This window comes from Notamacropus eugenii, chromosome 4, assembly GCF_028372415.1.
Source record: "Notamacropus eugenii isolate mMacEug1 chromosome 4, mMacEug1.pri_v2, whole genome shotgun sequence".
In the NCBI taxonomy this organism is placed as follows: Eukaryota; Metazoa; Chordata; class Mammalia; order Diprotodontia; family Macropodidae; genus Notamacropus; species Notamacropus eugenii.
In genome coordinates this window covers 429,252,583-429,277,863 of record NC_092875.1, presented here as the reverse complement: position 1 = coordinate 429,277,863, position 25,281 = coordinate 429,252,583, and the positions used below count along the sequence as shown (strand labels likewise).

General features: G+C 40.1%; 2 protein-coding genes across 2 annotated transcripts in view; both read right to left on the bottom strand.

Moving 5' to 3' along the window:
* PDZD2 (PDZ domain containing 2) overlaps window positions 1-11,751 on the bottom strand; it is a 466,470-nt gene extending 454,719 nt beyond the window's left edge. Inside the window, exon 1 of the mRNA XM_072605912.1 lies at window positions 6,984-11,751. The gene's annotated coding sequence lies outside the window, so the exon portion shown is untranslated. The remainder of the gene's footprint in view (window positions 1-6,983) is intronic.
* The window catches only part of LOC140502682 (uncharacterized), a 72,521-nt gene continuing 47,865 nt past the window's right edge, over window positions 626-25,281 (bottom strand). The window contains exon 3 of the mRNA XM_072606651.1: window positions 626-7,066. Within this exon, the coding sequence (XP_072462752.1) occupies window positions 6,980-7,066 (87 nt within the window). The 3' untranslated portion in view covers window positions 626-6,979. The remainder of the gene's footprint in view (window positions 7,067-25,281) is intronic.

Sequence of the window (25,281 nt, the reverse complement as noted above, 5' to 3'; positions counted from 1 at the left end):
GAAACTTCTTTCATCTCACATCCTACTCCTTCTTTCCTTTCATACAACCACCGTCCTAATTCATCATCAGCTCTTGCCAAGACTGCTGCAAAAGCTTCCTCACTGATGTTTCCACGTCCAGTGTCTCCTTTCTCTAATTCATATTCCATACAACTGCAAAATTGGTATTCTTAAAGAACAGGCCTGACCATGTTACTCTCTCATCTATGAAAGTCCACTGGCTCTTTTACCTCTAAGATAAAACATAAACCCCTTTGTTTGAAATTTAAAGCCCTTCACAATCTGCTTCCAGTTTATATTTTCAGGTTTACCACACATTACACTCCTTCAAACAGTCAAAATGGCCACTTGCTATACCCTGTCCGTGACATTTCATTTCTCATCTTATGCCTTTGCACAGGTCAACATCCATGCCTGAAATAAATTCTCTTTACTTCTACATCAGTAAATCCCTGACTTCCTTCAAAGACCAGCTCAAGTACAACTTCCTATAAGAAACCTGTTTTGATTCCCTCCCATCCTCAATTGTTAGTGCCCTTCCCTCCAGAAATTTTAGTATATGTGCTTTCTCCTTAATGAAATGTAATCTCTTTGAAAGTTGCCATTTTTCCTTTCTTTCCTTTTCTTTATTTCTTTCTGCCTTTATATGCCTAGTGTCTGATCCATTTCACCTTGCTGGGCTGGAATAATTCTGCTTCCATAAGTAGGAAAAGGAATAGGCCTAATGTATACTTAAAGAAGCAGCAAAAGAGGGTTCTTATAAAGACCACTTCAACATCCTGCAATTACTCTGTTATCTAACCTAGGTGTGTGTTCCATCCAACAATACAGATCTTAACGTAGCTAAACCTTCTCATACTTGTGTTCATATTCTTTACAAGGGGTCCAATAAACATGGTAAGGGCCTTTCTCAAGGTCTCTTGTCATTATGCAGGCATCTATGTAATACATGAGCTGTCCATCTGTTATTCCTCACTCTTACTACACTACTGGACCATGTCTTTGTCCAATCATCTGGAAACCACTTCACTTGGATGTGTGCTTTTTTTTTTAATACCACTTTCACTTCAACTTATCTTACTCAGAATGTGAACGGACACCCTTCCCCAAATGTCAAAGTCCCTTCAAGCATAAATAATGATAAATTTAATAACAGACTTATGGTTTATTAATAATTAATAAATCAATAAAAATGTAAATTATTAATAAAATAATAATATTCAGGTATTTTAAAAATTATCTAATCCAATCTCTTCATTTTTACAGATTAGAAAACGGAGGTCCAGAGAAATGAAATACCTTGCTCAGGATGACACAATAAATTACTAGCAGATCCAAGAAGTGTAGTACTGTAGAAAGCACTGTGGATTTGGAGTCAGAAGACCTGGGCTCCAATCTCAGTTCTGTTACTACCTGTGTGACCTTGAACATGTCACTTAACTTTTCTGGGCCTCAGCTTCTCATATGTAAAATGAAGGAGTTAGACTAGGTTGCCGCTAAAGTCCCTTTCAGCTCCAGATTCATGGTCGTAATCCAATTAATCCAATAAACATTTATTAAGTGCCCTGTGCTAAGTGCTGGAGACACATTTTTTAAAAAAGATAGTCATTGACCTCCAGGAGCTTACAATCTAATGGGGGGCAGGGTTGAAGGAAGCAGGAAAGCTGGGGCAGGCATGGGATATCAATCAGGGGAGTACCTGACATGGGAAGATATTGTTCTGTGGAGTTGAAACCAGGCAAAGCAGCAAATGAAGTAGAGTGAACTGAAAAATACAAATTTTTGCCCTCCAGAAAGGAAGGCACTTGGGAGACTTTGGTACTCTGCCTTCCAGGCCTCTACTCAGAGGAGGCTCAAGGAGGTGGTATCAGTCAAGGCATAGCGATAAGATTAAAAGTTATGAACTTAACCTGGGGGGGGGGGGCGGGGGGCATCTTGTTCCAGCAGCAGAGTGGTCCTTTACCCTGTCTCCAACCCCCTGTAGCACAAACTGAACAACTACCACAGTTACGAACATCCATCAGTTGAGACTCTGTACATGACACCATGGTAGGTCAGAGAGTCTTCACCTGTAAGACCTTAGGGCACAAGGTGTGAATTTTCATTCTTTTAAGGATTCTGGGTCTTCCATTTTCAAAGAAGGATCAAAGACAAGGCTGCAAATGACTGGGGATCCTACTTGGCCAGCATGCACACTGCATTCACAGACCAGCCTGGGCTTCCCTCATCTGCTTGCTAACAGCCAGCACAGTCCTTAAAAGTTAAGGTCCCACAAGAATGTTAGTGTGCTGGGTGTGATGACACAAACCTACGATTCCTAATACCAGGAGCCTGAATTTGCTAGTTATTTCAAACACGTGTCCACACTAAATTCAGCATTCTTATGGGGAGCCCCCCAAGAAGGCAAGGTTGAAAGCGCCATACAAGGCAGTAATGGGATTGAGCCCATAAGTAGCCACTGTTTTTCCAGCCTGTCTTTAAAAACAAAAAAGTAAATAAATAAATGATTCACCTCCCAACATTTGCCCTTAGAGAACAAAGCTCTCCTCTCTTTAAGCTCTTTTGAGCAGGGATTATGGTCAACATCACACATACTGTACAAAGGTGCCCTTTCTGAAACCACAAGTCCAAAGAAAGTGAAGCAGAGTCCTAAGTCATTCTACTAGAAGAATTTTGAACACAGAGAATCTTGGCATCCCTGGGTTAGAATGTGCCCAACAGTCACTCAGCTTGTCAAAGGACTCCAGAACTCCCTATGAAGTTCTGAATTATTAGAATTAGCAACAATTACTCATTCGTACAAAGCTTAATAGTGACAAAACACTTTACATACACGTTACTCAGTATCATGAAACCCAGTTAAATGTCATTGTTCAGAATAAACAATTCCTGCTTGTCAAACTTGCCAGATTCTAGCAAGAAGGATACATTACATATTACCATATACCCATAAGGTAGAATAACTTGCATTTAAATGGTGCTTTGCAGTGTTCAGAGTGCTTTCAGCTCTGTGAGATGGACAGTGCAGATATCATTAATCCTATTTACCAGATAAGGAAACTGAGGCTCAGATAGCCTATGAAGTGTCTAATAAGCATCAAAGGCAATGATCTTCGGACTCTATTTTTTACAAAGCACTCAGCACAGCATCTGGAACATAGTAGGCAGACAATTAATTAATAAATACTCGTTCCTTTCCTTTTCCTTCCCTTCTCTTCCTTTTGCATGTCTTGACATACAGTATAACCACATCTGTGGCCTGGGGACATATACAATATCTGTAGATACATCTAGAGATATATTTCCTGGTAGTGTGTTCCAGAATTAAGAGACATTTGACAATTCAGTTCCCATCTCCAGACTCACACGCACAAAGCAAAACCTCCAAAGTTCTCAATTTTGCTATTCAGACAAAACTTGAAGTAATTACCCAAGGGAAGTAACCAAACTCTGCTGAACAAGTCGCTTTGTCCCACTGTGACCTCCCTGCTGCCTACCTGCTGAAAGCTGGGCAGTAACCTAATTTCATCCAGCAGGGTGAGCATTAAATGGGCATTGCTTTGTCTTCACTCAGGAGAAATAAAAAACTGAGCACTGCATTGAAATCCATACCTTGGGAGCTAGGTCGCATCAACATGCAGAAGATAAAAGGAAGCAAGGGGTCACTCAAATGCCCCAAAGGGCTCCTGTGTGGATCAGCACAGCTCATCTAGCAGTTTTCCTGAAGAGAGGGTGGAGGAGAAACTCAGGCATTGCATCAGTGTAGAGAAAGGGTCTCTTAGGTCCTCCCTCTTTCCTACACACTGAAGACCACTACAAAAAGCAGACTTATTGAGATAAATGATACAACTCCTCAATACCAAATGGTATGATCAATTCTAATTGACAAATGGTCCAAATATTTTTAAATCTTTAAAAATGGGAAGAAAAATATGGAATAATATATTTGCCTTGGTTGAGGACCGGGGAATAAGCTTTAACTAACAAACAAATGGAAGAAAGTATTACAGATACCTGCCAGAAAGGCGACAGACCATAGGAATTTGCTTTGCTTGACTATGTATAATTGTTATAGGGGTTTCGTTTTTGTTTTCCAGTAGAGGGTAGGAAGAAAGAGAAGAGAAATATTTATTAATTGAAAAATTAAATTTAAATATTTTAAAAATATGATGGAGATAAAAATAGATGGATTCCACTATAAAAAAATAAATATTTAAGACCAAAATCTCCTACAGTAGAACAATAAAAAAAAGAAAAGAGACTGAAGTAAAGGTATCTAACAAAGACGGATATATAGACTCTATAAGGAGCTGATATAAATTTTAAATACTGCTCCTGTAGATAAATGATTAAAGAATAGGATATGAACAGACATTTTTCAAAAGATGAAAACTAAAAATCTCTTGAAAAATACATCAATCTCTCTAATAATCCAAGAAATGCAAAAACAAATGCAAAGTGAAGTATCACCTTACTCCTTATAGACAGAACAAAATGCCTTAAAACTGCAGCTCAATGCTGACAGAACCATGGAGAAATAGGCCCTCTGTAGCACAGCTGATACAACTATCCACTGACACAAAGGGCAGTTTAGAGGGCAGTCTGGTATTACACTATAGGCTTTACAAAGCAATCATACCTTCTTATCTGGTGATGTTGCTACTAGAATACTATCCTAAAGATGGAATGAAGAAGCAAAAAAGAACCGGATGGATATATAGTGTGACCAGGATAGGTGGGCCAAGTGAATGAAGTTAAAAGATGTTGCGAACTTGGATTATAATCTCCTTGCTAGGTGGGAATATCCTCATCAGGAACTTCATCTGGGGCTTGGATCTCACATGTAAACAATATTTAAAGCTGCTTTATTTGCAATACTTAAATCTAGAAGGAATTTATATGTCTAATAGCTAAGGAATCAATCTAAGGGAACATTCTTATTCCATTAAAAATGACAAATATGAAAAATACAAAAATATGGAAAGACTGATACAAAACAGTTCAAATTGCAAGATTAGAACATATATGTGAATGAAGACTTTGTAAGAACAAGAACAACAAATCTTTATTAATATACAGGGAGAGGAGAGATCAGAAGGTTCAGAACAAATGAGTTGTTTGTTTTTTTTATTGTTACACATTCTCTTTATAAAATACAACTAGTTCAGATTATGAGATTATATTAGGAATCTTATTCTTTAAGTACCTGGATACAAATTTATAATCATTTTTTTAAAAGGCTGCATAGTGTATAGAATACCAGATTTAGGAGTCAGGAGGACCTGAGTTCAAATCTTGACTCAGATGCTTAACAGCTATGAGATCCTGGACAAATCACTTAACTTCTCTCAACCTCAGTTTCCTCATGTGTATAATGGAGATAATTATGGTACCTACCTCACAAAGGTGCTGTGAGGATCAAATCAAATGAGATAATATATTTACAGCTCTTTGCAAACCTTTAAGTGAGATAGATATGTTGGTTATTCCTGTGGCAGCTACTGTGTTTTTTTTTAAAGAAAAAAAAAAAACCTGATTCATTTTAACACAGAGACACAATGAACAAGTCTAAGACTGCAATGCCTTTGCCTGCCTGGAGAATCTCAAAACAGGAAGGGCTATTGCTGGGTCATTTAGTACATCTGAAACTATTCCAATCATTCTAGTCACATGAGAGAAAGTCAGAACATCTAATCTGTTTATAGTCCCTTCAGGACTTATTCCCCCCTCAAAGTCCTTGCCCAGGCTACTGTCCTCAGCTAGAATGTGTCCCCGTCTGCTGAGCCAGTCTATGTCTTTCATCTAATTCAAATCCTGACCCAGTATCTCTCTACTCCAGGAGCCTTCCCTGGCTAACCTCACCTGGTTGTGATAAGTACACGTCTTTGCATGCCTCCCAAAAGTATAAATTCAGTTTGTACTTGCCCATCAATCAATCATTCAACAAGCTTATGAAGTGCTATGTCTTAGCTCATTCATTCATTCCATGTGTTTCTGTTGTCTCTCCAGCTAAATTATTAGTTACTTAGGGCCAGAATCATGTCTTCTCTTTCTTTTGTATCCCCTGCAGGGCCGAGGACAAAACTCTGCCCAGATTGGCACCAAATAAATGCCTGCTGAAGGCTGATCAATGTTGAAAGATATTCAGGGAAGATGGTTCCTCAACCTCACTCAGTAACTAGGAGGAAACCACTTAGCACATCAAGATGGAAAGCCATGTTATATAGTTTTTAAATGTGCCTTTATTATGTTCTGATATCATTTATTTTCTTAGCTTTTATAACTTCAAGGCTGTATCAAAAGCCACACTGTAAAAATTGCAGGGAAGCTAGAGTGCTCCTAACATACGTGTGGAAGGAAAAAAAAAGTTTGTACAAATTGTTGATAAATCCCAGGTCTTTTCAAAAAGAAAAAGTCAAAAGAACTATAGAAAATGTTCTAAATCACTACTAATAAGGGAGATGCAAATTCAAACAATTTTGAAGTTTTATCTCATGCCAATTAAATGGGCAAAGATGATAAAAGACAGCAACAGTCAGTGTTACGGGGATGATAAGGAAACAAGCACACTAAGTAATACAGTATTGTCAGAGCCATCAATTAGCCCAATAATTTGGAATTAGGCAATCCAAGTCACTACACTGTGTTATTATAGTATAGTAACTGTGCTACTATTGGTCATATATACCCAAGGAAGTCAGTGACAAAAATGAAGGTGATATATATGCACACATATATGTTTGTGTGTGTGTGATGTGTGATGTACATATAGCTATGCCTCTATAGATACAGATATGCATAGGAACACAGATTTAGGGCTAGAAGGGTCTTTGAGGTCATCTGGTCCAACCTCCCCTCCCACATTCATAGATGAGGAGAGTAAAGCCTATAGAAGTTGTTCGACAACCCCAGACACATAGTTAATAAGTAGCAGAGCTGAGATTTGGACCTAAATTCTGTGTCTCCAAATCAAGCACACTTACCACTGCCCCACACTAACAGCAGCACTCAGAGGCACTCGACAGTTGGTGACTGGCTCGTGGCATATAAATGGAATCGAATGGCACTGTAAGAAATAATAAATGTACTGAATTCAGAAACACGTGGGAAGGCCTGTGAACTGACACAGAATGAAGTGAATAGGAACTAAGAGAACAAGGCATAACAATTATGGCAGTGTAAATGAAAATGGCAGTAAAATGTTGCTAAACACAAACATTCCTAAGAGATCAGCAACAGGGGAAAGGAATACATATGCACAAAAATATTTATAGCAGTATTTTTTGTTGTAGCAAAGAACTGAAAGGAAAGTGAGTGTCCATCAACTGCAGAATGGCTCAACAAATTGTGGTATGTGAATATAGTGGAATATTACTGTACAGTAAGAAATGACAACACTGAAGGATTCAGAGAAACTTGGAAAGTTGTGTGAACTGATGCAAGGGGAAAGGAGCAGAAGGAGAAAAATAATTTACAATATCGGCAAAGAAATCAATGTTGTAAGACTTCAGAATTCTGATCAACGCAGCTAGCAATCAAGACGCCAGAAGACTGATGATGAAGCATGCCTTCTTTTCGTTGTTCAATCATTTTCAGTTGTTTTCAGCCCTCTGTGACCTCATTTGAGGTTCTCTTGGCAAAGATACTAGAACAGTTCACCATTTTCTTCTCCAGCTCATTTTATAGATTGAGAAACTGAGGTAAACAGGGTTAAGCGACTTGTCCAGGGTCACACAACTATTAAGTGTTGGAGAATGAATTTGAACTGAGGAACAGGAGTCTTCCTGGTTTCAGGCGCAGCACTCTATCCACTGTGCCACTTAGCTGTCTTTCTGCCTCTTGGCAAAAAATGCCGTTCTAGGGGCGCAAAATGAGACAAGACCAATGTGTAAACTTGTTTTTCTTGGTCATGCTTTCTTGTTACAAGATGGGGGAAGGAAGCCAAAGTAGTGGATAGTGATAGAGATACAAAAAAGGAAAGAAAAGAGCATGAATAAAACATTTACAAATAGAAGAAAAAGAGACAAAAACAAAGAGGAGACAAAAAATTACTTGGTTTCCACCTTGTGAAATTTAATATACTCTTTTTCTCCAAGAAAAGTATATTTAACTGAAGTTCACACAGCCAGCCACAATCCTCTTTTTTGTTTTTCTTTACATCCTATACTGTACATATATACTGATGCTTTTTTCCCTTGTTCTTTGTAACCTTGTGGTAACAAAGGATTGGTTCTATAGGTAACAGTATGAAAAGAGAAGATAGCAATAAAAGTATGATTTTGAGACCCCAAATTCTTTTAATAAGTCAGGTAAGGGGAAAATGACCTTTTAGTTGGAAAAAATGATTATATAATCACAGAAATTCATGAAGTTGGCATGGATATTTCATGAAAAGGGTCTCTCTGCTTCTGCCAATGGATGGAAAGACCTTCTAGACAAGGGCCAAGGGAACTGGAAAGAATAAGGTCATTCCTTTTACAAATCATCCCGTTAAGCAGGATAAACAGATCTGCTATGGCTAAAATGGAAAGAAATCATAGACAAATGAGAAGAGCTACCAGTAAGGGCTTTCAAAGTCAAGACACTCTGAAGTATAGAATATAACTCCAGAGAGTTTTCTTCTAAGTCAAAAGATAAGTCCATCAAGATGAACTGACTTGGGGAAAAATTGGCAGTAAACAGTGATTGAAGATGACCTTGTTAAGTATTCTTCTACCTCTAATTATCTGTATTTCCTTAAACTTTCTAAATTATAGGTTTTTAGTCATAACCCAAATAAGTTAGTTCTTAACTATTTTAATAAAGAGCTCTGATTTATACAAAAAGTATCATTGAATGCAAAAGTAGGCTAACTTAGATCTCTCAGTTAACCAAACCTATGGAAAGTCTACCTCTTTGGACACACAGTCAACACCCAAGTCCATCCTGTGTCACTTGACCTCAATTGTACGTCAAGTATTTTAAAGAAAATTCAGTCTTGTTAAATATAACCCTTACAAACTCAAAGTCAAATTTGCTGACTACAAACGGCACAATAACCCATTCTAATATTCAACAATTCTCCCAGTCAGCTTAGTTTTCCTTTCTATAACCCAAATCTGTCATTTCTGTAGCTCAAGTCAATTTCCTTCTCCTATTCTGTCCTTGTGAGAAATGCTGGACTGCTGCTTATCATTTCCTTCTAAGAAGCTACCTTCATTTAGCTGACCTTACAGGTCTTATTTTTAACCTTACAGTCATTTTTGTAGCTCTTAGGGACATGGTAGACTATAGTGGAGGGGGAAAAAAATTACCTCCATTTCCTGCTGGACACACAAACTATATCTTCTGAAATTGGTAAAGAAATCCAAATTATGTCATGTCAACATATATTGTCGGAGAAAAAACCTTGCACAGCTTTTCCTTATGTATTTCACTGGGTTTTTTTGTTTGGTTTTTGTTTTGAAGAAACTGTGTTAGGAAAGGGAAATGGGGAGAAGGAGGAGGAGAGAGAGGGAAAAGAAAGGAAGGAGGGAAGAAACAGAAGGAAAGGAAGAAGGGGGAGGAAGTTTAACTTCTACACCCAGCAGGCTAACCGAAAACATCACAGCATACCTGCCCTGAGACACCCAGTCCTCTGCAATCACTCACCAGCTTCTAAGAGTGCAGAGAAGATATGCAGGGAATGGCATTCATGATGGTTTGTGATATGACTAGTGGTTATAAAATAAGCATAAGGCATCTGGGAAAATGCAAAAGATAAGAAGTTTGGAGCTGGGATCATTTAAGATTCCAGGGAGGATTGTCTGAAAAGTCAAATCCCTCCTGCACTGGCCAATCATCAGAGAAATGGGGACACTGCCTAATGAAGTTTTAACATGGACAATAAATGAGACAAATACAAAAGAAAAACTGTGGATTTTAAGGTCACAAAAGGTCAATGAGTTAAGTACAAGACCTGCTTCATACAAAGGGGCCAGCTGATTTTTGCAGATAATTTCCACTTCAGCTGCTAAATAATAATGTAATAGCTAACATTTTGTAGTACTTACTATGTACCAGACACTGTACTAAGTACATAGTACTTAAAATACTATGTGTACTTTATATAATATATATTATAAATATTATCTCACTGGATCCTCACGACAACCCTGGGAGGCCGGTGCTATCCTTATCCCCATTTTACAGATGAGGAAACTGAGGCAAACAGAGCTTAAGTGACTTGCCCTGGGTTCCACAGCTAGTAAGTGTCTGAGGCTGGATTTGAACTTAGGTCTGCCTTACTTTAGGTCTAGTAAGCACTCTATCTATTGTACCACCTGAAGTGAGAGATGACTGAGAGTTTTGAATGGGATGCTGGGGACTGGGGGTGGGAGGGAGGAAGGAGACATGGCTTTCCATGAAGACCATAGTGACCAGTAACATTGCCTGTTTATTCTTGCCCTTATCATATTCTGATGAAGAATACGGCGTCTGGTTTCCAGTAGAGATGCTAAGAATATGAATGAGCCAGCACCCTCCCCTGAGCCACCAAGGCATCATATGCAATGAGGGAAAGAAAAGCAGGAGCCATTTTCCTCCTGAATAACGTCTTCATGATAAGAAATGTATAATGGTCCCATATTGGGCACTATGTCATCTCAGAATCAAAACCACTTTGTAAGTATTATCATAATCCCTGACAGGGAGTAAACCTCAGAGCAAAAGATGCCCTCTCGAAGAACAAGGCTAAGTTGATCTGGGAACCACAAGAGAGGAAAGGAGAAGGAATAGGAGTAGGAAGAAGAGGGGTAAGAGGAGGGAGAAAAGGAGAAGGAGGAGGAGAAGAAGGATCCAGAATTATCCAATACCAGACCAGCCTCAACAGTGCACCATCCTCTGAAAAGCCTCATATCCCATGCTTTGGGCTGCACATTGAAACAACACAAACTATAACACAGGAGGTGTCATGGGTGCATCTCTGGAAGCCTCTGGGCTGCTAAGGCGAGGTGGGGGCAAGGGAGGATTGCCAGGCTGAGCAAACCCATCCCTCCTCTTGCCATAGGAGGCAGTTCCAGACATAGCAGGGTCTGGCATCCTGTCAAGGATTTCGAGGGCAAGTCAGCATCATTTCTAGGGAGCAGCACGTAATTAAACTCACTTGTCCAGGAGAGGCAGTTGGCAGGCTCAGACTGGGGACCCACCAATGTTTCTCTGAGTGGGTGCGCAAATTCACTGAAGGAGGTACTGCTTCAGTAGGCAGGGGGCAGAAGGCTCTAGGGGGGGCCGCTGAGTCAAACGCCCCAGCCATACCAGTACAGTTTAACCTAAACCCCTCTCCTGCAAACCAAATCCATTTCTTCCTCTTAGTCTGTCCTCACAGGAAATGAAGAACAGCGGCTCATCAGGAAATGCAGGGAGGTTGGATTCTTAGTAAATCAGAAGCTTGGGTGGGGTTTAAGTGGCGTCCAAAGAAAATTCAGAGATCATCTACAAAACTCAGGGTGCATGCTTCCTCTCCTTAGCAGATGGTCCCAGATCTTTTCTTTGGCCCGACCATTGTTACGATTTCTCCTAACTTCTTTCTGTTGCAATGTCTGAGAAGCAAGTGTTTCTCCATCTTTTAAATACCTGCTCCATCTCCATTTCCACCTCCAGGAGTCTAAGACATTTCTGGCTTGAGGTTAGAGAACTCCAGCTCAGATCAGTACATTGCCTGTTTCAAGGGGAAGGCAATCAAAACTCTTCTTTTCCAGTTGTTACCATTTCTTTCCCCCTCCCTCTCCTCCCAATAGCTGGAATGGCAAAATCCAGATGTTTCCCCTCCTCTAATGTGACTCTCCATCAAACATCATCAATAAAATTGCACTCAAACTCTTACAATCTTTCCCATGGTGAATAAATCATCATTTGGAAGGCGTTTCCCACTACCTTGCATAGATGTAGTACAGGATCTCAAAGCACTTTGTCTAAAAGCATTCTTAGGTCCATGGAACCTGTGTAAGATGAGTAAAGTGAGTAAAAGTAGACTCAGCATTGGTATTTACAGTATCACAAGTTTTGAGCTAGAAGTTATCATAGGGGCTATCTAGTTCAATCCTCTCATTTTGTGGATGAAGAAACCTTAAAGATCTAAAGAGGCAAGATAAGTTGTTCGAGTTCACCCAGGTAGTGATATGGCAAAAGTGAATTTGAACCCAGGTCTTCTGACTCCAAAACTAACATTTTTTTTTCATTGACTATCACTGTCTCCCAAGAAACAACAACTCCAAGAGTTTAACCAAACAGAAAGAATAACTGCAAGGATTTGATCCATCACTGATGGGTATTTGGTTTGGGTCCCCTAAATAGCCCATCTGAGCCTGAGGCTTGCCACTGAACCTAGTATACCAGAGGAAAGCCAGAAACAGCAACCCTGAGCCTCAGCTCGTCACCGACAGCCAGGCCCACACAACTCCCACCCCAAAGACTGAAGAAAGACTTCAGGGTTCTTTTCAATGCCTGTCTCCAAAGAGGAAGGTGCAGCTGCCTGATAACTGGACTCATGCAAACCCTACTTTTCAAGAAGGCATTTCCTTAAACATAAACTGCCTTGCACACATTGACAATATTTTTGTTTCCAAATGTCGCTAACAAGTCACCATGGATACTTCAGTCAGCTCAGAGAGAAAACACCCAGGAAGACGTTTTAATGGCAAAAGAACACCAATTAATCTTAATATTCTACTATCAAATATGCTGCTTCCCTCTTCTCTCTCTCTCTTTCTCCCTTCTTCTCTGTCTACTCACTTTCTCCTCTCCCTTTCTCTTTCCTCTCTCTTCTTTCTTCTTTGTCTCTCTCCATCTCTCTATATATGTCTCTTCTTCTCTCTCTCTCTCTCTCTCTCTCTCTCTCTCTCTCTCTCTCTTCCTCCCTCTCTCCCTCCCTCCCTCTCCCTCTCCTTCTCCCCTCCATCTTCCTCTCCCCCTCTTCCTTTCTTCACTATCCTAGAATCATCATAATCCTCCCATAGCCAGAAAACCCGCACTTCACTAACAGATCAATTCCCGATATGTAATACTAGCAGGTGGAGGCTTCAGCAACGTGGGGGGATCCTGCTGCTCACCCACAACATAAAGTTAAGAAAAAATGCAATTTACCTCCCAAGCCAAGAAGCATATGGTCCATTGCCCTTGTTCCAGCTTGGCCTGATGAACTCCTGCTAAAGCCAATCCTGGGCACAGGCAGCCCAGCGTATGACCCTCAAGAGGGAAACAAATTGTCCGTCACCCTTTCCAGCAACCCAGCTTTTCCTGGGCATGGCAAAAATACACAGTACGTTCCCAGCACTTTGAGATTTCAAAGAACCCAGCAATCACTCATTAACTCATCCACCCAACATCCTGCACAGTTGGACGCTCCTGGACCACTTTCAATTTTGGTTGAAATGTTTTTTCCCAAGCAAAGTGTTTTGCTATCATAAACAGGCTTTCTTTTTTCTGGTGGGACTGACCTGACTGTTTTAGGCCATAGGGATGAGGTCAAAGACTTCAATGGTCTCAAACTAGTGAGGCGGAAAACAGTGACTACAATATAAGCAAAATGCACGTCTCATTTAGTGACAGAACAAAAAGGTTCTAGAGATGTTAACTGGCATCCAAGACCACTCAGCAAGTCAATTGGTAGGGTAGTTTGACACAAGCCTTGAGCCCTTTCTCTCACAAAACCAGTCCTAGAGGCAAGACCCTCTTGCTTCCCTCAATCTAGAAGTCACATATTTTTTTTTTTTACTAAGTTCCATATCTTCCCTCATTTCCTACCTCTCACCCATAATGCCCTTCTCTTTACCAACTAAAATCCTATTGGTCCATCAAGGGTCTACTCAAGCACAATTTCCTCTTGTGAAATGTTCCTTGATTACTTCAACACACAGTGACAGCTCTGTCCTCTGAACTTCTTTGACAATGATTATCTGTCTACACATGCCCAGTGCAGAGTAGATGCTGAATTATCACTTGCCGATGAGAGGTAACATGACACTGTACAAAGAGTAATGCATGTAACATCAGGAGATGTTTCAGTTCAAATTCCCACTCTGATGCTTAGTAGCACTGTGACCCTGGATAAGTCACTCATCCTTTGAGACTCCATTTTGTCATGTGAAAAAGGAGAATCATAATTTTTCTGCCTAGCTCAGAGTCGGCATCAAGAAAATGTTTTGTAAAGCTTAAAGCCCTAGAGAACTGTGAATTACTGATATTAATATTAAAGATAAACTGAGCATTAGCACAGCTCCGATTGCCTGGGATTACAGAGCCTGTTAGTGGCTTATCATCTGATGCCACTGGTTCAGACACAGGGAAGTGGGGCTACACCACCAGAACTCCTTCCCATCCCGCCTCATTCATTAATACAGAGTCCACCCAGTCCAAACTCTCCATCTTACAAATGAGAAAACTGAGGAACGGGGAGGTTAAACAACTTGCCCAAGATCATTCAAATAGCAAACACTGAACCCGAATCCTCTGACTTCAGAGTTCCAATTTTCTTTCCATCACCTTCAGATAGGACCCTATAGCAACAGAATCTGCTAGGTGGGAAGCCTGGGGCAGGCAGAGTCTGCTGTTGCTTGTGATCCACCCATCCCCCTTCCAGGAGTACAATGAATATGATAAAATAGATAGAAAAGAAATACATCTCCACCTACAAATTTTCATTTGTAATGTTTTTTATTAAGGCTTGATGGAAGAAGATGAAATAATTGTCTTGCAAGCAGTTTGAGGATTGGGCATGAACTTTATTTGATCTTTTCTCAGCCTTCATCATGGGTAATTGAGAGCTGAGTTTGCTTATGTTAATGTGGCTCATGCTTTCTTTGTGGTATATTATGATCCATGATTTTATAAGTTTTAAACTGAAAAATCCCAATGGCCATAGATGACTTTAGCAGTTGTGTGAAATGAGCTCTGGATTTGGAATCAGAAGGGGACCTGGGTTCAAATACTGACTCACTATCCATGTGATTATGGATAAGTCAAAGTCTTCCTCAGCCTCAGTTTCCTTATCTGCAAAATTAAAGCATTGGTCTAGAGCAGTGGTCTATGGCATTGATGTCAAACCCAAATGGAAAGGGGGCCTCTAAACCATACATAAGGATGTGTGGCACATTATCTATGTTCCAATTGTATTTATTTAATTTGCTAAATATTTCCCAATTACATTTTAATCCAGTTCCCATGTGCCAGCCATGACACAGCCAGTCTGAGGGTTTCATATTTGATTCCTTTGGTCTATGTGACGTTATGCAGTAAGGACTTACTAAATGCTTGTTGATTGGTCTCCAAATTTCTTTCCAGCTTTAGATTCTGTGTCTATACAGAGTGTCTCACTTTGTCTTTGTATCTCTAACAACCAGCACAGTACCCAGTATATGGTGGTGATTTAAAAATGCTTTTAGATTGAGAGGTTTTTAACTTTTTTTCCTTTTGGAGATTTTTTAAAATATCCCAGACCTTTCCTAATATCCTCCCTTTCTTCTGTACCCCCAGTTCCCCACAGAACCTTTCCTGGGTTTTAAAAAAGAAAAAGTTAAACACCATCTAACAACATTCACAACCCTTCAAAGGGTTCTCCCATAGCATCCCATGCACTTAATGGTGGCCACAAGTATGATGGCAATGATGCTCAATGACCTTAAGTCCCTGTTAGATTGGGAAAATCAAACAAAGCAAATTGATGTGCACTTGCATTTGGGTTAGGTAGCGTACAGGCAGACATTTTCTGACTGACAGAGACCAAAATATTCATAGCAGTGCTTTTATGGCAGCAAAGAAGTAGAAACAATGTAAGATTCATTGGAAATGATTAAATACACTGAAGTACTTGAATATCATGGAATATTGCTCAGCCACAGGAAACTACAAAAATAAAAGATTCAGAGAAACACAGGAAGATTTTAAAAAATTATTTTTCTTTTTTTATTATGAACTTGACAACTATCAATAAGCACGAATATTTCTAAATACAAATAACTTAAAAAGAGAACTAGATGGAACTACTTACACAAACTAATCCAGAGGGAAACAAGCAGAACCAGGGTAGGGGGGAACACTACACATAACAAAAACTGAAAGAACAATAAACTGAAAGGGAACGCTCCATAATTGTAATGACCAAGTTTGTTCTCTGGACAGAAAAGAGAAAATGCATCCCTTCCCTTTCACTGGAGAGGGTGGGGAGACCCAGAGTGTGGAATTCAGGATATGCTGTCAGACCATCCACATGTCAATCGCTTTTGTTGCACTGTCTTGGTTTTGCCTCTTTTGTTTTTTATCTTTGTTAAAGGGGAAGGCTCCCCGGAGTTGAGAAAGAGAAGAAGGGAATATTCAGAAAAGAATGTGGTGTAGAAACAAAAGACACCCATGCAACTAATAAAAAAAAAAAAAAAAGACAACAGGACTCCATTCAAGGAGAGAGCATAGAGAAATATCCCACACGAGCTTCTTTCTGCCTTCCCTGGAAATCTGGATTCCGCTCCCAGCTCTGTTACTGAATAATTGTGTGAATCTCAGGCAAGTACCGAACCTCTCTGGATCTCAGTTTCTTCATTTGTAAAGTGAAAAGTCTGGGCTATACAATCTCTAGTCCTTCCAATTCTAACAGTCTAGGATTCTATGAGAAAATAACAGGCATTGTGGCCATGCATCAGGAAAAGCAGGTGGGTCCTAAAGGTTTTACATAATTTGTGAACAGTGTGGAATGTTGGGGAGATCTTTCTTGGAGAATGGAAGCATGGGAACATCCTTGCCTTTGAATCCCCAGTGCCTGTCACAGAGCCACCCATGAAATAGGTGCTTAATAAATGCTTGTGGAGCTAAACTGAATCAAATCAGGCTGGAAGTTGAAAGTACCCTGGTTCTTGTTCAAACTCAAACCCAACTAGCTGTGCAAGTGACCTTAAACAAGAAACCTAGTTCCTCCCACCTTCAGTTTCCTCACCCATAAAATGAACAGGAGGCATTGACTGGAGAATGATTGAACCAATAAGAGTATATGAATGTTTGAGCATATTATTATTCTGTAACAAATGAAGAAAGAGATGGTTTCAGAGAAAGCTGGAAAGATGCATGTGGTTTGATGCAGAGGGAAATGAGAAGAATCACAAGGACAATTTGTACCATAGCATAAACCCTGTAAAATTTTTGTACAATTTTGAAAGACTTAAGACTTCTAACAATGCAATGAATGATCAGTTTCAGAGGACTGATCATGCAAAACGTTACCTACCTCCTGATGGAGAGGTAATGGTACAGAATACATTCTTGGACATGGTCAATGTGGAAATTCGACCTAATTGACACCCTCCCCAACAAATTAATTACTTAAATGAATGAATTGAGACTTGGTGATCTTTATAGTCTCTTGTGGCTCTAAGTCTATCATCTTATCATATTCTTTCCACATCCAAAAATTCTATAATAATGTTCTATTATATATATTATATATAATAATTCTATAATAATCTTCAGTGATTCTATAAAAATGTTCTATTATGTATAACGCTACATATATGTAATAATTCTATAATAATGCTCAATGATTCTGTGATCTGGCAGGAATCTGAAGTGATTATCTGATCCAGATCCCTGCCTTCAAGATAAACATTAAGTCATTCAAGACAGATGGCTTGTTTATGCTATTTGATTTTCTTCTGTTTTGTTTTTAAGGCAAACAATCAGGGACGTATTTTTTTACCCTTTTGCTCATTTTACTTCAGCTACTCATGGGTCTCATGGGGGAAAAAAGTGCCTCTGGGAATTCCTGGAGCATTGAGCACAGATTTTGACTTGCTAGCTTCCTCCAATTTAAATGTCTACATTCAAAGAGGACTGAACTTTTAAAAGCTCATCTGCTTCCAGAGCACATTCCCCTCCTAGGTCATTGTTGTCTGTTTGTGACATTTGGAACAGCAGGAGACCAAGACTTTCAAGCCCAAATTTTTCCTGTCATGCAAATGGGCCCCATAACAATAAAATTAAAAGAGAGGATTCAGAGGATTTATGAGTAGAAGAAGGGTTTTTAATGAGATAGTTTGGGAGTTTTCCAGGAAATGGTCAGAGTTGCTCTAAAATAGTAAAAAATTTTTAAAAAAGTAAAAAATAGGACAAATGCTTTCTCCCAAAAGTCAGGATACTTTTACAAATTTGTTCTATTATGTTTCTCAGGAGGTAGAGAGCATCATGACTCAGTCAGATCATCAGGAAGTCATTTTACATTCTATCCAGTTTTTGAATGGTCCACTCCAAACTGTAGGGAGTGAGCAAGATGTGTTGTTATATCAATTTCCTCTTGGTTAACAAACAAAAACAACAATAATGCATATTTACATAAGCCCTTGAGCAGGTAGTAAAAGCAGAATTATACCCATTTTCTGGATGAGGAAACTGAAGCTCGGAGACAAAGTGACTTTCCTGTGGTCACACCACTTCTAAGTGTCGTGAGACGGGATTCAAACCCAGCACTTCTGGCTCTAAGTCCGGTGCTCTTTTCACTATGCCCCCTATTGTCACTATAAAAAAACCAAATTATTTTAAAAATCAATCAATAATGGTTTATTAAGCACTCATATATGCCAGGATTAGCAACTGCACTAAGCACAGAAGAGACAAAAACAAAATGAAATAGTTCCTGACCTCAAGGAGTGTATATGCTAATGGAGAGACAACATGAGCATCTAAGTATACACATGACATACACAAAAATCTACATAAGGTGGTGGGGGAAGGAATGAACCAGATATCAGGAAGGTTTCTTGTAGAAAATGGTACTTGGGCTGAGTCTTAAGGGAAACCAGGGATTATAAGAGGCAGAGAAGAGGAGGAAATGGCAAACCACTATAGTATCTCTGCCAAGAAAAAGAATTTGATATGACTAAGCAACAATTATATAAATGTGAGCTCATCCTTCACATTATCTTATTCTTATGTTTAGGACTTGGGACAGAGGAGGAAGAAAACAAATCAAGAAAGGTGACCAATGACTTTAGAGTTCATAGTACCCAAAGCTGGAAGTGACCTTGGCTTTCTTTCCATGGTATAATGGGAAAATGTCTGAACATATAGTTAGAAGACTTGAGTTTTAATTCTCTGCTTATGATTATCTCCTAGCTGTGTGACCATGAGCAAGTCACAAATTTCTCTGAGCCTCAATTTCTTTTTTTTTGCCTCAGTTTCTTCAAGTGAGTGAAGATAATTTCTAAAGTCCTTTCCAGTATCTATGATCCTGTAAAAATTCCATATAACCCAACATCCTTACAGATGAGAAAAGTAAAAACCAAGGAGTCTCTTGTCCAAGGTCCACAGGTCACACAGGAAATGAAATAACACAGCCAGGATTCAAACCCAGATCTCCCACCTCCAAATCCAGTGCCTTTTTCCCTACACTGGGAAGCCAGACTGTACAGACGGTACAGAATATGCTTGGAACAGCAATCAGTCTCCAGGGAAGGAGCCGCCTAGTCTGGTTCCTCTGCTCTCCATCCCATCCTTCATTCCCCTCTTTCATGGTATCCTCCAGGGCATCACCTCCACAAAAGCCATTCTGGTTACACCCTGGCTTGGTGCATGAAGCACCTGGGATTTGTATTTGGTGGCCAGAGGACAGAACCTCAGAGAAGATGGGCTGAGTCAGTCCTGCTCCCCTTCTAAACCCTTGTACTTTTGGCAAATCTTTCCTAAGTAAATGGCTTACAGAGCTATTTTTAGGCTAATTTCTCAAACTGTAAACAGTGAAAGCAGCAGCAGGCGCCTCCTACCAAATGCAGGCTCAGCAAGGTTCATTTCGTGTGTGAACATGCCCTGTTCATCTCAGGAGGCGGTTTCCTTAAGATCATTAAAAATGATCATTTCAAAAAAGCTTTCTGTAAATATTTTAATAAATTAGACAAATTTGAATTAGAGAGAGAAACATGTTCATTTCTTACCTACAAGATACTGAAGCATTATGTTTTCTTCATAAATTCATTGTGATAGAAATATTCCTTCTACTGCTGGCTTACCCATAGAGAATTCTAAATAATCTTCTGTAGTACCTGGGTGGTTAGCTCATCTTTCTAATTTCATTAAAAGACTATTAGAAATACCTATACCTGATGGATTGCAGGATTCAATTCAACAAATGTTAATTAAGCATCTTCTTCATTGGAGGCACTATGCTAGTGCTAAGGATACAAGGGGGAAAATGAGATGGTTCAGAGATTCAAGCAGTGTAGAGTCCATTGATGGGTTACAGTAGGTGTTGTTTGTCCTTTGTTTCCAAAGAGGACCAATGACATCACAGGATGATATCTTGACTTGGGTGAATTTGATTGAAGTGAGGCAGAGTTGCACAAAGTCATCAATCTCATTATCTCTTCCAGAGTCATCCAAGTCCAGTGGAAAGACAAAAGTCAAAACAGCTGGAGATGGCCCTGGATGCAAGGGATGCCCTGGGTGTCTTTGATGTCTGACTGAGGTCTAAGTACTCTACATTGCTTGCTTCAGCCACTTTCGTGACTGTTGAAACAAATTGTTCTCATCTGTCCATTCCTCCAGGGAAAGTCTTCATATGCTTGGGGTAGACACCCCTCTAACTCATTGACATGTTTGAGGTCTTTCAGTTACCCTCAGCCTGGTTTAGCCCATCTACCAAGAAGATTTTACTGAGGTGTGGCCACTGTGCATGCCACAGCTTCTTGGAGCCACAAGTGAGAGTTGAGTGCCAGGTGGACACCAAAGGTAGATGAGCAGCCTTGAAAAAAGTTCAATAAGCCCTCACAGCAGAGGTGCTAGTCCTCCCTAAATGCCCTGTACACTCCAGGTTACAGTAGTGGGGTGGAATGGAAAGAAGAATGAATTTGGAGTTGGAGAATCTGAGTTGAAATCCTATCTTACTACCTGTACAACCTTGGATATGGGTACAACCTCTGAAGACCTTAGATTTATCAACTGTAAAATGATGTGGATTGGACAAAATCATTAAGGTCCCTTTGAGGCCCTAAATCCAATGATCCTATAAGTAAATGAAAGATTATTCAAGAAGGGAGTGAACCTTAACAAGAGGGATGAGGACAGAATGGGAAGGCTTCATAGAAGAGATGCCTTCTGAGTTGGGCCATGAAGGAATCTAAGAATTCCTCCAGGTAGAGATAAGGTGGTATAGGCCTGTAGGATGCAAAGACCACATTTCACTCCCTCCTCTGTAAAAATCTCCTCTAGAGCCTAGCCAGAAATCATGTCCCAAAGAAACTTCTGCCCTGGAGCCCCATTCTCCTGATTGGCATCTACCTCCCTCAAATCACCATTTCACCACATTCCTACTTCACTCTCTCTTCTCCTACCACCTCCTCTATAGCCTCCCCAACCACCTTGCCAACTGCCTTGTCCTACATCTACTCTTTCCTTCCCACCAACCCTTCAGTTCTGGAACAATGCATCATGATCAAATTAACAGCCATTTCTTTTTCTGAATGAGGTATGTCAATCTACTCCTCTCTGGCCCCAGTTACCATCCCTGAAACAAAGTGCTTTTCCCTAGCCACCACTTCTCTTTAAGAGAATGTAAGCACCTTGAGGGCAGAAATTGCCTTTCCATAGTGGTTAGCACATAAAAGCATGTGGTGCAATGGATAGAGCACTGAGGATGGAGTCAAGAAGACCTTAGTTCAGATACTTAATAGTGATGTGACCCTGGGCAATCACTTAACCTGTCTACCTCAGTTTCCTTACCTGTAAAACAAGGATAATAATAGCACCTACCTCCCAAGGTTATTGGGAGAACCAAATGAGATAATATTGGTAAAGCATTTAACACAGTGCCTAACTAATAAGTCCTTTTCTGTGCATTCATGAACGCATTCAAAGATATGGAACATAGAATTTGGAGTTCAGACAACAGTGGATAGTCTAATTTGTCTGGAACATAAAGGAAAGTAGAGCTGGAGAAGTAGGTTGAAGCTGGATGCTCTAGGACCTTAAATGCCAGACTAAAGAGTTTGTGATTTACCCTAGTTGCAATAAACAGTCAATGAAGGTTTTTCAGAATGGTCAGACCTGTGCCTTAGGAAAATTATTTTGGCAACTGAGCAGAGGATGGAGCCTGGAAGGAAGATTAGAAGTAGAGAGGACCATGAGGAGGCTATCACAACAGACTAAGATGGCAGGTGATGGATACCTGAACTAAGGTGATGAATGAGAGAATGGATAAAAGACAAATTCAGTAATTGTCATGGTAATAAAATTGACAGTACTTGACCAGCCACTGACTGGATAATGAGGGAGATGAAAGAGTGAGGAGAGTCAAGAATGACTCAAAGTTCCACATCTGGGTGGCTCTACTCAAAAAGAACAGAGAGGAAGAAGGGACAAGTAGAGGGAGGGAGAGAATGTGCTAAGTTGTGAAAGGTGGAGGCAGGTTCTAGGCAATCTGGAGAGGAGTGACTGGAGCTTAGAAGAGGCTTAGGGCTGGATATACAGATCTGCATAAAACTGATCAGTAGATCTGTGAGAGTCAATGAGCATAAAAATATATAAATAAATGAGTATAAAATATATAAATGAGTATAAAAATAAGAGTATAAATAAGACAAGGCCAGAGCTTTGGGAGACAGCCATGCCTAGGGACGAGGAGATGAATGAAGACAGCCAAGAAGACATCAGAGGAATGGTTGGGTAGGTACGTAAGTAAGAGAACCAAGACACAGCAGTGTCACAGAGGTCAAGGGAGGAAGGGAATTCAGAAGGAGGGAGGAAGTACCAGGGTCAAGAAGAGCAAAGAGCTAATGAAGGAGGAAGACTGAGAATTGTTCAACTCAATTGACTGCTATAAAGGCAGCATCTGTTCAGTTATGGGGAAGTTCCTCCAAGTTTCTTTCCAAAGCTTTCGAGACTAAAAGGAATGTGTAGTAATAGGGGGGAGGATCAGGAAGGGAATGATACTTTACTCAGGTTTTAAAGGCCAGGCAGGGATTGAACAGCAATGGTGAAGGCCAAAACTACTTTGCGCAGTGAGAATACTATGCTCAGACATTTGTAGGCAGGAGAGTTGAAAATGTTGAGAATGAGACAAGACCCTCTGTCCCAGTAAGAAACCAGCCCTAAATGTCCCAACACCATCAAATCAATTTTTAACAGAAAATAATTCACTCCAAGGCATGCATTCATTTCCACTGTGCACTCAATATTGGAATATCTTCCTTTATTTCTAAGGAGAGAGAAACCTTATTTAAAGTTTTCAACAAATCAGAAGAAAATAAAAATCCTTGCCCCTTGCAGGGCTTTTGTCACACAGCTATGTGACCAATAGTGTACTAGTAAATGTTTAACAACAGACTGTTGGAGGGCGCGGTTGGGGGGAGAAGCTTTGCCCACAAAACACTTTTAAGTTTAGTCTGTATAACTGCCATTTTCCTATCACTTTCTTAAGTCTACATAATCAGCAAAACAATAAATCAAGCCCAGATGTGTAGCATTTGCTAGTTTCAGAATTTAGTAATCAGCTAGCCAGCCAGCAAGGACATGAATGAACAACAAAACCCATGGGGGCTGCTGAAGCCCTTGTCACCTGAGCTATAAGTTATGTGCCACCTTCTCTTTCTTTCTCGAGTCCCACAAACTATCAGAAAAAAACTGCTAAGATCTTGGTATTTTCCTCTGCCTTCATCTTAACCCCATGATCCACAGCTGGCCAGAATTTTTAATGTATTCCTTTCCTATTCAGACAACCAGGAGCTCCCACTTCTACCCAAATAGCCTTGGATATAATCTTCTTATTTTCTCAGCAAAGACCAAAGAGATCTGTTTTCATGTATATAACCTTCCTGGGACCTTCTTCATTGAGTGATGAGAAAGAAACTTTGGTCTTTTTCATTCATTCATTCATTCATTCATTCATTCATTCATTCATTCATTCATTCATTCACCATACAAGCAAATCAGTTTAGCTATAGCAACAAAGCATTATGATAGACAGGAGACATCATGTGCCAAGTAGGTAAAACTATATCAACCACCACCTTCTCCTTTGACTGTGATCTGAAGAAACAGAGAAATGTTTATTTCTCCCAGACCCCAATGCCTGCTTCCAGTTTAGTCCTTGGAGCCATAGTAGAAAACAGCAATCTTTAAGGAAAAGACACTCGACATCCCCACCCCCACCCCCACCCCCACCAACCAAGGAGCAGTTAGGTAAGCCCAAGAGCCCTTAGAAAGAGTAGCACATGCACGCATGCATGCACACGTGTGTGCATGCACACACATGTTCTACTTCCAGCTGATTTCCACAAACACTGTCCACAGAAGAGATTTGGCCTGATAACTTCTTCGAAAGGGGTTGCCACTCTTCTACCTTAGCAAATACAGCTCCTGCAGAACCTGAAAATTAGGTTCTTACCCCTAAAGTCCTTGACACTATTAAATGGTTCAATATGAGAAATCAACATCGTTTCATCAATTAAAATGGCATTAAAGAAGATGTACTACCATCCACTTGGCTGCTGCGCCTGAAGGACCATGGACCCTTTCCGTCTGATGTAACGATAAGATATATGTCATCTTTCTCTATTAGATTGTGAATTCCCTGCTCTCTGTCTCTGTCTCTCTCTCTGTCCCTCTGTCTCTCTCTGTCTCTGTGTGTGTGTGTGTCTCTCTCTGTCTCTCTCTTTTTCTCCCCCCTTGCCCTCTGTCCATATATATATATACACATATGTATATATACACACCTACATACACACACACACATACTTGTTTTTCTAGAAATGTTTAATTGGTACTTTTAATCAGTGTAACTCCTCACCTCCACAGATTTTTCCTTAGTCCCAAAGAAAGTGTCCATGGTTCAGCTGTAAGTCTCCTTGCTTATATCCCCCCTCTCCTACATCAGATATCCAGACCCATAGACTACCCATAAATTACCCACCTCCCCGCAAAATCCCTTCAACCTCAACCCTACTCTAGTTTTCAACTAAGAAGGTAGGAAATGAAAACTATACAATGAAATTCACTTTAATGTTTCAACTGATCATCAGAACATGTTCCTAGGTATATCTGTGTTTTAAAAGGGGAGTCTGGTCAACCCAAAGGTAAGTGTCTCTAAACCTGAAAGCCTGGCATTGTGATAAGTAGATGGGATATAGTCTGGGCAAGGAGACCTGTTAAGCATTCTGCCCTGGGCTTCCCACTTTAGCTAAACCAGATTAGCTTCCTGGGGCAGGAGAAAGACCTTGCCTTTTCACTGCTTGTTAAACCTTCACTAATCTCCACCTCAATTTAAGACACTGACTAATTTGAGATTCTTCAAATGATCTC